This window comes from Branchiostoma belcheri, unplaced genomic scaffold (assembly GCF_001625305.1).
Source record: "Branchiostoma belcheri isolate BF01 breed outbred unplaced genomic scaffold, Haploidv18h27 scaffold67, whole genome shotgun sequence".
Taxonomy (NCBI): Eukaryota; Metazoa; Chordata; class Leptocardii; order Amphioxiformes; family Branchiostomatidae; genus Branchiostoma; species Branchiostoma belcheri.
In genome coordinates, this window is record NW_017804320.1 from 750,770 (window position 1) to 765,518 (window position 14,749).

At 41.2% G+C, this 14,749-nt stretch overlaps 1 protein-coding gene across 1 annotated transcript in view; it reads left to right on the forward strand.

Moving 5' to 3' along the window:
- Positions 1 to 14,749, forward strand: part of LOC109483885 (sushi, von Willebrand factor type A, EGF and pentraxin domain-containing protein 1-like) — a 33,049-nt gene that overhangs the window by 17,800 nt on the left and 500 nt on the right. The window contains exons 23-39 of the mRNA XM_019787027.1: positions 3,270 to 3,431; positions 3,753 to 3,914; positions 4,231 to 4,392; positions 4,644 to 4,847; positions 5,206 to 6,129; positions 6,354 to 7,494; positions 7,762 to 7,895; positions 8,049 to 8,274; positions 8,456 to 8,649; positions 8,997 to 9,194; positions 9,523 to 9,756; positions 10,052 to 10,222; positions 10,410 to 10,613; positions 12,230 to 12,721; positions 13,225 to 13,380; positions 13,837 to 13,881; positions 14,191 to 14,287. Coding sequence (XP_019642586.1) covers positions 3,270 to 3,431; positions 3,753 to 3,914; positions 4,231 to 4,392; positions 4,644 to 4,847; positions 5,206 to 6,129; positions 6,354 to 7,494; positions 7,762 to 7,895; positions 8,049 to 8,274; positions 8,456 to 8,649; positions 8,997 to 9,194; positions 9,523 to 9,756; positions 10,052 to 10,222; positions 10,410 to 10,613; positions 12,230 to 12,721; positions 13,225 to 13,380; positions 13,837 to 13,881; positions 14,191 to 14,287 — 4,906 coding nt within the window. The remainder of the gene's footprint in view (positions 1 to 3,269; positions 3,432 to 3,752; positions 3,915 to 4,230; positions 4,393 to 4,643; positions 4,848 to 5,205; positions 6,130 to 6,353; positions 7,495 to 7,761; positions 7,896 to 8,048; positions 8,275 to 8,455; positions 8,650 to 8,996; positions 9,195 to 9,522; positions 9,757 to 10,051; positions 10,223 to 10,409; positions 10,614 to 12,229; positions 12,722 to 13,224; positions 13,381 to 13,836; positions 13,882 to 14,190; positions 14,288 to 14,749) is intronic.

The following is a 14,749-nucleotide window of genomic DNA, read 5'->3' on the forward strand; positions in this document are numbered from 1 at the left end:
AAAAATATTACAAAATATATAGCGCTGGGGTCCGCGCGGATCCCAAGTGTACTGTTTAGGGATAGTTTGTAAGTGTCATTGCTGTATTCTTTTCCCTGTTTACCCATGACCTGTACTTAGCTTGTTAGAGCACAAACGTACAATAAAGGTCTTTCATTCATTCATTAAAAGAAATACAAGACAATCTCCCACGGCTTACAAGAACGATACGCCAAGACGTCTCGGGGTGCCTGTTTCCTCCGCTTCCGGCACTGTCGCCACTTCTCTGGAAGGACTTCCACGCCTTATCCTTTCTCTTCAACAACACGAAGCTGCTGCTTCGCGCCTCTTCAGTCACCTGTCTAGTGAGCTGTGTATGGGCTTTTCCCCTGATGTTGAAGTCCCTGCACAGACGCATGAAGGAAGCCCCTACAAATCCTCTGACACTGACTTCTACTGAGTACAGTCGCCTCTGCCAGCCTCTCTGCTTGCACTGCTGGACCAGATCGTCGTATCTCAGTTTCTTTCTTCTTTGCTTGTTCTTTCTCTTCCAAAGGGATGGTTCCCTCAATGATACGTACAGCTTTCCGATCCTCGGACCATATTACTAAATCCGGTTTAAGAGATGATGCTAATGTAGGAGTAAGATGTTAATTTGAATTCTATTTTAAGAATGATGATATGTGTTCACAAAAACTTTGACCTAATTCGAATTCCTTTTTCTAATCTAGCGATTAAATGCATAGAGTTGGATCCACCACAGAATGGGGCATTGTCCTGTGCTGATTGGGGAGATCGTCTGACCTGCACCCTCCTGTGCAATGAAGCATTTGACATCCCGAGAGGACAGTCAGGTGAAAAGCTATACCTGTGCAGAAATGATGGAATTTGGACACCCCATGACAACGTACCAGACTGCACAGGTAAAATGTTATGACATCTGTCAATAATATTTCATGATTAAATCAAACCACGTGACAGCATTTTGAAATATCATAATTAATGAGTTAAACTTAAACTGATACACGATGTACATGAACAGCACAACTTTCATGGTGTTAGGGCTGCTGTACGGATGATTTTCACATCCAGATTAAAAGTTACATTTCCATCTTTCTTTTCTATAAGTTTTTAAGCCGAATGGAGGAGGAAACATGCAAATACAATCATGTTTAGTAGTATATTAAATTTACTTTCATCACAGTTGGGAGAAACCCAAGAAGTAACCGGCTTCCATCTGAACTTCAGTACTTCTCTGGAGATTGCACAGATCCGAATACTAAAAACAGTATAGCTACAGCCTTTGTTCAGCTGGTTACAGGCAGTGGCTTCTGCAGTACGTCCGATGGCTGTTCGGTGGACGGCGTCGAAATCACCTGTGGACCCATATCTGCAGCTGGAAAACGCCGAAAGCGTAGATCAATCAACACGCATACCATAACAATCAATTTCCAGTTCCGTGTTGGTTTGAGCATTCCGCCCGGTGGTGTGCTGACCGAGAGTGATTGGCTGGCCTCGGAGGAAAGGCTGATAGAAATCGCGGACAATTTCTCTACTGTCCTGAACACACATGGCGAATCCTTAAACGTACCCGGACTGCAGACAGAGCTTGATGCTGCATCCTTTTGGCGTGACGACTGGTCTTATCTGGCTTGTGACTATGGATATACAGCCAATTATAACTCACTAAAATGTGGTAAGTGCACCATTTGGTCTGTCGCTGTAAATGAAACAACATTGAACATGTTTCTTAAGGTAATGTTTCTCAGAATAATCTTTTTATAAGCCAGGGTGATGATATTCCATGTAACGTAATTTTTTTTCTATATTCCAACATCTAATCACAAGACGTGGTGACGGCACACTCAAGTTTTATTAATGCCGCCACAAACACAGTTGACAATACAATACTCATTTTCACCTGAGCGAAGTAAGGAAAGTCGTGTAAAGTGCCTTTCCCAAGGGCACAAAATCCGGGACCTCTTGAATCCGAGCCGAGCACTCTGTCGCTACACCACAAGACCCCACATATTACTTCTGTATCTGTATAGCCGGTATATCCGCCCTTCGGCGTAAAACACCTGGCTGCGTTACACCGATCGACTTGTTACACCTAACCCTTGAATATCTAACTCTAGACATTGTTTAAAGCTATCTTATGACAATGCCCCTACTGTGCTTGGTGACAGGGAGTTCCACTCTGCGATGGTTCTAGGAAAGAATGAATTTTTGAACACCTCAATCCTTGGTTGATGACTCTGGTACTTAATTTGCTAAATCAATTGTTTGTTTGTTTATTGTTTATTTGATCGATCTCCATTAGTGCGTACAACAATAATACAACACTAGTCTTCCTGGAGTCGTTTGAATACAAACACTGCGTTATACTATACATACATACATATACAAGAAGCGAACGTAACTTAAATACAACATGGCAAATGAAATGCAACATAGCAATGAAATGCGACATGGGAAATGAGAATACAACATTGGGTTTAAAACTGCTGAGAGGTCAGAGGTCTCAATACAGTTAAGAACAAGTAATTCTATACATCAGTCATCGCACTACCACCATGATTGCAGAGGTTGGGAAGTGTCCACTTTAGTTTTCAGCCAATCCCTGATATGTTTCTTAAAAGTTGTAGGTGCAGACAATCTGATGTGTTCAGGAAATAAGTTGTCAGTTTTGATGCATCGGTACAGAAATGTTCTTTTGGCTGAGGCGGTTTTCGGCTTCGGCAATTTGAAGCCACCTCTATGTGCTAAGCGAGTGTTATGTTGATGTGTGTCAGTGACTCTTTGTAAACGTTTGTAGATGGATTCTAGTCGCTTAGCCATTAGAAGTTTATTAAACATGGAGAGTGTTCCTGTGTACAATCTGTCATTAACTTTGGGCCATTGTAATATTCGGTGCATATTGTCCGAGCTGGAGTTGTACTTGGCGTTTAAAACCAATCTGACAGCTTTGTTCTGAATAATTTGAAGTTTGTTCAAATGAGATTGTGGACAGGCCGACAAGAAACACGAACAATAATCCAAATGGCTTAGAACAAGTGTCAGTGTGACTGTTTTTAACGTTTCTTTTGTAATGAATTCCCTTGATCTTGTCAATGCAGCTAGTGCGCTTGTCATTTTAGATTGAACTTTTTCAGCGTGTTTACCCCAGGTCAGCTGTTTATCCAACAAATCCAATTCAGGGCCTGTGTCCTTTCAAGAGCTTACGTAACAGGTAGCCCACATTTAGTAATCCATGACTTAATTTCTAACGTAAAATCATATTCTGATAGTTGGCTGTGGGACTGGAAGATACTATAACGGAAGCCGGGACGACTGTGCGCGCTGTCCAGTTGGGACTTACCAGGACCAATTTGGTCAAACTTCGTGCATCCCCTGTCCTGAAGGCTTCACGACAGTTAGGGAGGAGGCAAGGAACCTCACCAAGTGCTTACGTAAGTAAATTATTACAAACCATTGATAGCGTTTTCAATATCATAGAACTCATCAGTACGAAATGTACTGCTGGTAAACCAAACCTTCATTAAACATTGAATGGGACAAATTACGGTCAGAGGTATTGCAATTGATATACACAAAGATCTTGTATAGCACTTATTTACATTATGCATAAGCATGACTTGTATAGTTAGACTTTCTTGACATGTGCAATGTAAAATTATGACATTTATGTTCTGCGTACGTTTGGAAAAAAACAAACTTCCTGTACGTTACTTATGTATGTCATGTATCACATTTTATGCTTACCTGAGCAGCCATGTGTCCACTGGGACAATACAGCACAACAGGAGTCGAGCCATGCAGTCCCTGTCCGAAAAACACCTACCAACCCATGAATGGATCAAAACAATGCATCCCCTGTCCAAATGGCACAAGAACAGTTACCACAGGAGCACAATCTGTTGACAGTTGTCATGGTAAGTATTTCTAAAGTCAATTCCCAAAATCTCAATGCTAGACGTTTAAAAACTTTTCATTTCGGTGACGTCGGTGGCGCAATGGTTAGAGCGTTGAACTCGGAACCAATAGGTCCCGGGATTCGGTACTCACCGTGGCCCGACGTTGTGCCCTTGGAATGGGCAATTTACACGACTTCCCCACCTGTACGGTGGAGTGACATCCACCAAGCCTCTTAGGCTAATATTTCTAACTGTGTGAGTTTCTGATAAACTATGCTCGATATTTATGATCTTTACAAATCATATTGTTTGCTGCCTTTTTTGTTCATTCTAGAGCCCTGCGCTGCTGGAAGCGTTTCACTGACTGGGGTACAACCGTGTCAGCCCTGTGCAAGAGGCAGGTACCAGCCATCAACTGGAAAGACGACATGTGTGCCATGCGAAACTCATCTGACAACTGTCACAGAAGGATCAATCAGTAGTGATGACTGTAAAGGTAAGGCGTGCTTTACATAATTTTTGTTAATACATTTAGATTACTCGAAACACTATCCTGTACATGATTCTCAAAAACTAGCAATAACCTATACCTTTCAAATGCAATTTATTTCAAAATTACTAGTGATTTAATCTATATTTGACATCATAGAAATCTCAGGACATATCATATCATACCATAGTTATCATATCCGTCATATTCCTTATTACACAGTCCTTAAAAACCATACTTATACTTTTTATCCATAGATCCGTGCAACAATTTTGTCTGCAGCAATGGCGGCGCATGTATATTTACATCTGGCAACACGAGCTGTAACTGCCCGGCTGGGTTTGAGGGAGAAAAATGTGAGACAAACATCGATGACTGCAGCTCTCAACCCTGCCTAAACAATGCCACCTGCGTGGATAGAGTCAACAACCACACTTGCAACTGTGCTGATGGTTTTTCAGGTAAGCAGTTGTTAGTTAAGTATTTTTGTTATTATCAATTATACATATAAGCGTATGTAAGGAAATTGTATTTTTAATAGATGCTTGCATTGTTCCCTCTTTTCTTTCTTTTCTTTTAAATTTAGCAATTGTGTTTAGCCTTTGTCTTTTTTTAAATCTGTTTAGTATCTATCTGTAAACAATTTTATCTTCTGTAAACAACTCTATTTTTAATGTTGAATAATATCTTACTTGATGAGTACAGTCAAACATAATTATATAATCTAGATCTATTCATGTGGCCACAATAGTAAGTCCCAGCGCTTTAATCTACATAGTAAGTTTTATCAGCTTGTGACTTCTGTTGCCTTTTTCTAAGGGGCTGAATGTGCCATGGACATCGATGAATGCGAGTCATCCCCATGCCAAAACAACGGTACATGTGAAGATAGAGTCAACGGTTACACCTGCAGATGCTTCATGGGATACGAAGGCCCCCGCTGTGAGGAGGAGACAAACTGGTGTGCCGAAAACCCATGTAGGAACGGTGGCACCTGTATCAGTAGTGTCGAAGTTGCAAATTTCTCCTGCCAGTGTAATGATGGGTTCCGTGGTGATACATGCGATACAAACATTGACGAATGTCAGTCTCATCCTTGTCAGAACAATGGCACGTGCATTGACTTGGTCAACGGCTTCCAGTGCAGGTGCCACTCAGGTTATTCTGGACCAGAATGTCAAACCGACTTGGACCTCTGTGAAGACAACCCTTGCCGCAACAACGGTACCTGTGTAGACCTAGGGTTCGATTTCAAATGCGTCTGTGCACAAAATCGAGGAGGCAAACTTTGCGAAGATGTAGTAGATGCTTGCACACGAGAGCCTTGCCAGAATGGAGGCACATGCACAGTTTCTGGAGACGGTTTGTACTCCTGCACCTGCGGTCCTGGGTATGCAGGGTTCCACTGTGAGGACAATATTGATGAGTGTGCATCACAGCCGTGTTCAAACGGAGGGACTTGTCATGATGGACACAATAGGTTCTCGTGCGATTGCCACGATGGCTTCACTGGAACCACGTGTGTGGATGTCATCAACAGATGCACTCCGTCTCCGTGTGCGAACAATGGAACCTGCACTGTTCGGGAAAACGGGACAATCATGTGTGTATGCCCTGCTGGGTATGACGGAGATACTTGTGATCAACTGCAGAGCAGCTGTGTTAACAATCAGTGTGCCCAAGGATCAACCTGTCAAGAGGAGGACTCATCATATTCATGTGTTTGTCCGCAGGGATATACAGGTACAAATTGCGTTATTTTGTTTTCTTTTGACAGAAAGTGTAATTACTTTAGCAATAAAAATAACTCCATCAATCCATGTACCGGGTAGATTAATGGTATATTGAATCGACTTTGTTGCCCATAACACAGGAGGAAAAATGTTTAGCATCATAATTGTGTAATTGTTAGCATTGTTACAACATAAAAGATTAACACCTGGTCATTGTTCCATCACTTCCCATAGGTTTCTTCTGTGACAGCCCAATTGATAACTGTGCCAGTGAACCCTGCTTCAACAACGCCATCTGCGAGAGCACAAACTCATCCTACACGTGTATCTGTCCAGAAGGGCTGGAAGGAGAGCACTGCACCAATGACACAGATGAGTGTTTCACCTCCCCCTGCCTTAACAACGGCACCTGCATTAACAGCTTTGGCTCATATGAATGTATTTGTGACGACGGTTATGCGGGGCAGACCTGCAATATCAACGTAGATGAATGTTCTTCCAGACCGTGCCTCAACGGAGGAGCGTGCACAGATTCAGTTAATGGTTATTCATGCACGTGTGCACAGGGCTATGATGGAGAACATTGCAGTGAAGAAGCCAACGAATGTCTTAGTATCCCTTGTCTTCACGGAGCTACTTGTACAGACATGTTCAACGGCTTCACGTGTCAGTGCTCACCTGGATGGGAAGGGGACACCTGTGAGATAAATAAAGATGACTGCGCAGAAGCTCCCTGTCAGCACAATGGTACATGTGTGGACTTGGTAGATGACTACCAATGTGAATGCCCAGGGAGTTACCGTGGTAAGAACTGCTCCGTTCGCACTGTTTCCTGCACAAGTCGTCCTTGTAACAACAGTGGCACCTGTGTAGAGGAAGAAGATGGAGGTATTCACTGCACATGCACTGAAGGCTGGACAGGGAAGTACTGCCAAGTCAACCAGGATGATTGCACACCTAACCCATGCGGGAATGGAGGGAACTGCTTGGATATGGTGAATGGATATCGCTGTGAGTGTTCGCCCGCGTTTACTGGGAATAACTGCGAGGAAGAAGTTGACGAATGCCTTGAACATGACTGCCTAAACGGTGCCACATGTGAGGACAGACTGGGACACTACTTCTGCAGGTGTGCAAACGGATACGAAGGAGCTAGATGTGAAGAGGAGACCGATGAATGTAACCCTAACCCTTGTCAAAACGGAGCAACCTGCACAGACGAGTTGGCCACCTTCCACTGCACCTGCTCAACAGGGTTTCAAGGAGAATTCTGTGACGAGAACATTGATGACTGCGAAACATCAAGTTGTGAGAATGGAGGGGTTTGCATTGATGGCATCAATTCATTCACATGCTTGTGTAAAGATGGCTACAGGTTTGCCTTTAGCTTATCATGCTTGTAATTATGTTTAAGCTTCTGAATGTTTCTTGGACAAATGGTTACTATAGATTGTGAAATGTTTGCACCGAAAATTAATATTTAAAAAATTTGAATAAGGTTTCTATTATCTTAACATGATGGTAATATCTGATTGTTCTGGTTGTCATTTTGTCATGTCATAATTTATTAAGTAGCAACCAATGTAAAATATGACTTTACATGATCAATTGTCTAACTTTATTGTGTTTTTATTCCATACAGCGGCCTGAACTGCAGTTTGAATGTGGATGAGTGTGCCAGTAGCCCCTGTGGTGACAATGCGTTGTGTCATGATGGCATTGGTACCTATAATTGTATCTGTAAGCCGGGATTTACTGGAAGAGATTGTGAGACAGGTATGTAATGGAGGTCATGATACTGAAAAATGATAAAAGTGTTAGCTATTGAGATTTGTTGATAAAACTTTGCTAAATATGTCATGCATTCTACCTATTGTTATTGTTAACTCATCAAAATTATTTTTATTCTCAAAATTTATATTACTCTAGAGCTTTCTCCAGACTATGATCTACATTTTCCTGGATCAAGTACATCAGACTATTCCATCTTGACCGATGGAATCCGGGACAGTATGAAAGTGCTAAGGATGGGAACATGGGTTCGCAGTTCTGCAACAAGAGGAACCATCATTTCTTATGCAACTCAAAATGGAAACACCGTCGACAATGTCTTCTCCATGAGTAACCCCGGAAATATCATTGTCACTATTGGAGGGTATGTCAATCTTACGATACAATGTCAATTCAATGTGGTAGTTATATGTGGGTTACCACAAATTAGAAAACCTCAAATTCGTTATAGAAACATTTTTTGCACTTCCAAGTTGATATATAGGTGTTTCAGGATGATTGGTGATTATTTCTGATTTATTTCTGCTATTAATATGCAATTTTAGTGAATCGGTCACAACTCACGTGCGGGTGGATGACTCTGAGTGGCATCACCTTGCAGTCAAGTGGCTCAACCGAGGTTCTCTGGCTGTATACAAGGACGGTGAGGAGGTGTTCTCAACAAGAGACGTGCATCGGGGTTACGTCATTCTACCAGGAGGATACATTGTCCTGGGACAAATGCAGACTCAATTAGGAGGTATGCAAACTAAGTGTGTGTGCGTTTTGTATGTGGCTGTGAATGTCTGTTTTGTGTGTGTGTGTGTGTGTGTGTGTGTGTGTGTGTGTGTGTGTGTGTGTGTGTGTTGTTGTGTGTGTGTGTGTGTGTGTGTGTGTGTGTTTGTGTGTGTGTGTGTGTGTGTGTGTGGAAGTTTTGTTGGTGACATTTTGACTAATAACTATATGTGTGGTTTTTCCTTTACTATAATTGTGATTACTAGTTCGAAGCAGGTTTAGTGTATGAATTTGGAAATGAATATAGTAATGAAAAATTTCATTTGCTTTAATCCATGTTTTAAATATTTCAATGTATTTTTTTATATCAAGGAGGATTCCAGGCTGAGGATACTTTTTCAGGAGACATAAGCCAACTTTACATCTGGGAGCAGGCACTACGCACTGCTGAGCACAAGGAAATGGCATCATCATGCAGTTATGCACTGGCTAACAGTATCAGGGCTTGGCCAGAATTCAGGTGGTCACTACAAGGGCAAGTTGCTGAGCACGAGCCGAGCCGTTGTGATGGTAGGTATCATACCTGATGCATTGATGTAATACATTGAGTTCTTAATCATAACTTAATGACTAGAAAATATATTTTCTTAAATTGGTGTTGCAGCCTTTCCCATGAGGATCAGCAAATTTGAAAAAAGGCACATTTGCAATCTGCTATAGGTCCTAATTAGACTTAAATTCACTCAATGGTTGACTTTCAATTTGAATTATGAAAAAAAATGATTCTAACAACATGGTGTCAGGCCCTAACAGAATTGCCAGTAGGATATCTTCATAGAATGTGTGTTACATGTAAGCATAGAACTATCATAGTCACTCTTTGCCTCGCGCTTTGCAGATTTCAATGAGTGTGACAGCAGTCCCTGCTCATCTGGTAGTACCTGCATTAACCTCCCCGGGTCTTATGAATGTCGCTGCCCACCTGGCTTCACTGGACAACAGTGTGATCAGCCGATAGACTTCTGTGTGGTCAGCCTCTGTCAAAATGGAGCCACTTGTCACAGCGGCCAGACCAACTACACTTGCCAGTGTGATGAGGGATACTTTGGCACCTTCTGTCAGGAAAAACGTGGTGAGTTTACCCAATATCAAATTCAATGACCTAATATACCTATATATTTACACTGAGTCTGGATAGTTGAAAATTCTATACTGTAACATGGTACATTAAAATAATTTGTAACGGCTATAGTTTTGGAAGTTTATGTAGTATTATACAAAACGTTTCAGAAAGCTATTAAATTTAGCGAAATAGGTACAGTTGTATTTGTTGCACTTACCAGTTTCTCTACCGTTTGTACTGCTTTTAAAATTATTATTTACACTTTCACATGAAGAAAATTGGACTTACTTCTTTTACTTTATAGGTGATGGCAGATGGAGTCCGTGGCTGAATTGGAGCCCATGTACACAGACCTGCGGTGGTGGCATGCATACTCGTCAGCGCTTATGTAACAACCCTCCCCCAGCAGAAGGTGGGAAGACATGTGAAGGCCCTTCTAGTCAGGAACAACCTTGCAACACAGACAAGTGCCCAGGTACTGTGTACTAGATCTTGTTGATTTTGGCCATTTTTTATTCATTGTAATCTTATCCAGGAAGTGAATGCAGGACGTATCGCATCTAATAAAAGCGGCGTCTTGTATACGCTCATTTTGATTTGTATTGTAGTCGCTTTCAGAAGGCTAGTAATAAACTGATGTCCATACCTTTACTTCCTTCCAGAGTGTATTGAACTGACACCATCAGAGACGGCGAACTTGGATTGTAACACCATTAACGCAACGATCACGTGTACTGCTGCCTGTAAGACTGGATACGGTTTCACAGAGCAAACCCTGGAGCGGTACACATGTGGACCTGAAACAGCTTACCTCTGGCCTCACCAGTCAACAGAGAACATAGAGGGGAAACTGCCAGAATGCACAGGTAAGAAGATGATGTCATTAAAATTAAACAGTTTCCAACTCAAGAAAATGTTTTCTTTTTAATTCTTATTTTACCAACTCAGATTAACTTTCATGCTAGTAAAAAGATGATCATATTTCAGTTGTAATCTGACATGAGTATATTGTACAAAGTTATTCTACTCATTAGATTATTATCTAATGAGGTTGTGCTCTATCTGCAGTTACAGTCTCCTGTACTACAAGTGTGATAAACCATGTAAAGTATTGCCTAAATTTGAAGACATCTGTTAATTCAAAAGTTTTGTAAAAGACTTCGACTTGGAATAAAATTGAATGCTTTAACGGGGGGTGCCCTAAGTTCGGACGTGCCCTAAGTTCGGATGGATGTTTCACTAAATGTTATTATGCAAAAGTGTTGCCACTGACTTTGCTAATTAAAAAGGCAAATAGTTATAGTCAGTGCATACAGGTGTAATTTGCATGCAAAGTATAGTTCTATATAGTTATTTATCGATTTTTCGAAAAACAGAATTTCGCCAATGATAATGATGGCGCTGAGAAGGGGGTCACTTGGTAGCGTCGGCCGGATTTCGCAAAAAAAATCCGGCCTTTGCCAAGCAGTCACACAATTGCTACATACATGAGAACATAAAGCTTTACAAAACTTTACAAATTTCGGTGTGTTTATTTTGTAGAAAACCGACCCGAGAAAAACAACGTCAAAACCACTATCGTCTGCATTTCCCATGATTCCCATGAACCACATTGATTGCGTAAGCCTGGTTTTCAGTCAAAGCACTGACTGATTTCGTTCGATACAACCCTCCTCACGTGAGACGAGAAGTACACACGATCGCAATTTTACCATCAAAAGAAAGCTGAAATATCATAGAATTCAGTTCTTATATGCGTTTACTTAAAGCCGTCACTAAGTTCTAAAGACAGCAACACTACAAAAACTGCAAAACGCTGTCTAGCGTCGGCCATTCACGAAGGTACATTCAGGAAAACGTTTCACGGCGTTTTCCGCTTGTAATGCGGAGAGTGAAGGTCCATGAACAATATGGGTGCATTTCTTACTCAATTGGTGGATGTCCCAACTACTAAGTACCTAAAACCAGCCCAGAAGAGAACAAGAAATAGCCATGCCTTCAAGTACCAGAGTTATCAACCAAGGATTGAGGTGTTCAAGAATTCATTCTTTCCTAGAACTATCGCAGAGTGGAACTCACTGTCACCAAGTACAGTAGGGGCATTGTCAATAGATAGCTTTAAACAATGTCTAGAGCTAAAAGTTCAAGGGTTAGGTGTAACAAGTCGATCGGTGTAATATAGCCAGCTGCCGCCGAGCCGCGTGCCTGCGAAGCTGGTGTGTTACGCCGAAAGGCGGTTATACCGGCTATACAGATACAGATACAGAATTATGTTCTCTACACAAATGTTTTGAAATTCATTCATCAACTAGCGATAGAGGGCCGTGAGTTCGAGCGCGTGACAAAGCGTCCGATGTTAGGTAGGGCACACGACCCCCCATTCCCCCCTTAGAATTGGTAATAAAAAACAGAGAGGGAAATGTAAAACTAATTGTATAATGTATATTCTCCATGTTTTAAAACATGCCCTAATTATTTTCAGCTGTAACCGTCCCATCGACTATAGTTGTGGATACCTACAATGGATACTCAGGGCAAGCCTGCCAATCTCAGCAGCACAAAGAAGCAATCGAAAGTCAACTCAGCACTTCAGTTGAAAGAGAAGTCCAGGGTCTCTCCTGCTGGGAAACGGAAGACTGCAGGCTGAAAGAAGTCGTGGCCGTCAACTGTCAATTAAACCAGCCTTCTCGCCGTAAACGCCAGGAAGACGATGAAGACATTGTGTACGTGAGAATCTCTTACGAAGGAACGATGGAAGTTGAAGATGATGCAGCTAATGTCAACGACACGGCATTGTATACGGAACAGTTGACCAGAATGGAAGAACTCTTCAATGCGACTAGAGACTGGATCAACAGTGACGTTCTCACGGTACAAGTGGATGGACAGACACACAGCCCTAGCGAGGCAACGCTGCAGTACGGCGTGCGATATCTTTGTGAAGAAGGTTCCGTACCTTCCACTACAATGTGTGGTGAGTACCAAGATGACCCTTGAAACTGTAATTTTGCATGTAACGACGTTGTATTCAAAAAGAAATTTGAAAAATGTCGAGCTACAGCGTATTTTCTTTAGCTCACTGATTAATAACAAATAGTACAAAACACCTTAAGGCCAGCGCTGTTACCATATGAAGCAATTACTATTGATAATTATCGAATGTATCTGATTTTTTTGTATACCACAGAAGCGTTCAACATGCACTTTTATTAGACTTTCATTAGACTCTCATTACCTAATGAGTGTCGTTAGGATGGACAATAACAGTTCTTTCATATAACAGTATCAATTAAGGTTTAATGTCCAAATAAACAGTTACTCCAGCAACTGGATAGATTTTGAAAACTGTCAGGGACGTTTCAAGTAGCATCGACTACTTTTTGCCAGTGACTAACGAAAAGTAGTGGACATCGTAATGTTTATTCTTGCTAGAAATGCAACATTCAGCTTTGATATTTCTTTTTAACTATGTTTCAGCAAAGTGTCCGCCTGGCTCCTTCTGGATCCAGCATGCCTGTGTGAAGTGTCCAGTTGGCAGTTATCAGGATGTGGAAGGGATGACAGACTGTGAAGAGTGTCCTCCAGGAATGACATCTAATGAGGAAGGGGCACTGGATATCACGAGTTGTTACCGTAAGTCTTGCTTATTTGTCAGTTACAACATATTTTCATCAAACAGCATTATGGCTAGTTCAGTACCCTTTGTATCAAGTCTCCGGTAGAATCCAATGGCGTCCTAGAAAGTGCCGACTAGCTTACCAGGCTTTTCATTCTATTTGGCCAATTTCTACCAATTCTTTCAGCCCATTGCTGTCTTGTACACTAATTTTTCTATAAAGATTTGAAGGATGCTTTCTCAAGTCATGTCTTATATAGAGAGATCAAATTGCTTTGATAACTGAGACTGTTTAACCTAAAGCCTGGTTGCAATATAGTTTTTTTATAGGAAATATAGTATTGCAAGAAAAAGTGCCCAAAATCGTATATGAAAAATATTTCAACTGTTGTAGTTGTCAGGTCATCATTGCCTAACTTTTGCAAAGGAACTTAGGCCATGCTAATGAACATGATTTATCTTTTTGCTTGAAGGTTATTCGACACCTGCTCCCAATGTCACTGCAACAAGGCCCTCAGGTCAGATTAATTTAGTATATTTACTACATCAGATTTTATTAGATTATTTTCTTCGAACTAAAGACAAACGTTATAATACAGGTTTGGTGCTTCTGTAATGTTGATATCAAAATTTTTCTGCCACATGTATGAATACAAAATGCTATTGATGCCGTTTAAGTCATCAATTTTATATCATTTCTAAACACTGTGTATAAAGCATACTGTTTTTTCCCCTTTTCTTCTAAAACTCAATCGATGTCAGTGATTTGCCCTGTCTTTACTAGAAAAGAGACATCTTGTTTAACACGTTATCCTTATCTTTTACAGTAGGATCACAAGGTTCAAACACCACGCTGGTGGCAGCCCTCACATCCAGCATCGTGATTTTGGTACTCGCCATAGCTGGATTTGGTGTCATTCTGGGGTAGGTAAAACTTATTCTTTGCTGTTACTAAATTAAAGAACACGATAGCACCTTAAATGTTCAAAGAGAAATAAAATTTTACAACTGAATAAATTACTTACGATAACTTCCGGACGTTTTGAGTGATATCCGCCTCCCTTCATCAGCGTCAGTAAATGAAATAAGAGCACAAGTCGACACTAATCACACTGAAATTGGGAACTGAAAAAAAATAATTAAACATGACAAAGACTGGAAGGTGTCACTGTTATGTAAATAAAAATAAAGTAGTCCCAATGGCAAAAGTCCCTTGGGCTGTGGCACGGTGGGTTCCCTTGTACTCGAGAGTTCTACGCGCAGTCCTCCCTTTCTCTTCAATGTGGGGTCTTTGAATATTGCTACCTGAATGTCACCTTTATCAGCGATTGCTACAATGGTTCCTTCAGAATGCCACATTTTGTAGATACACCGAAATACATCATT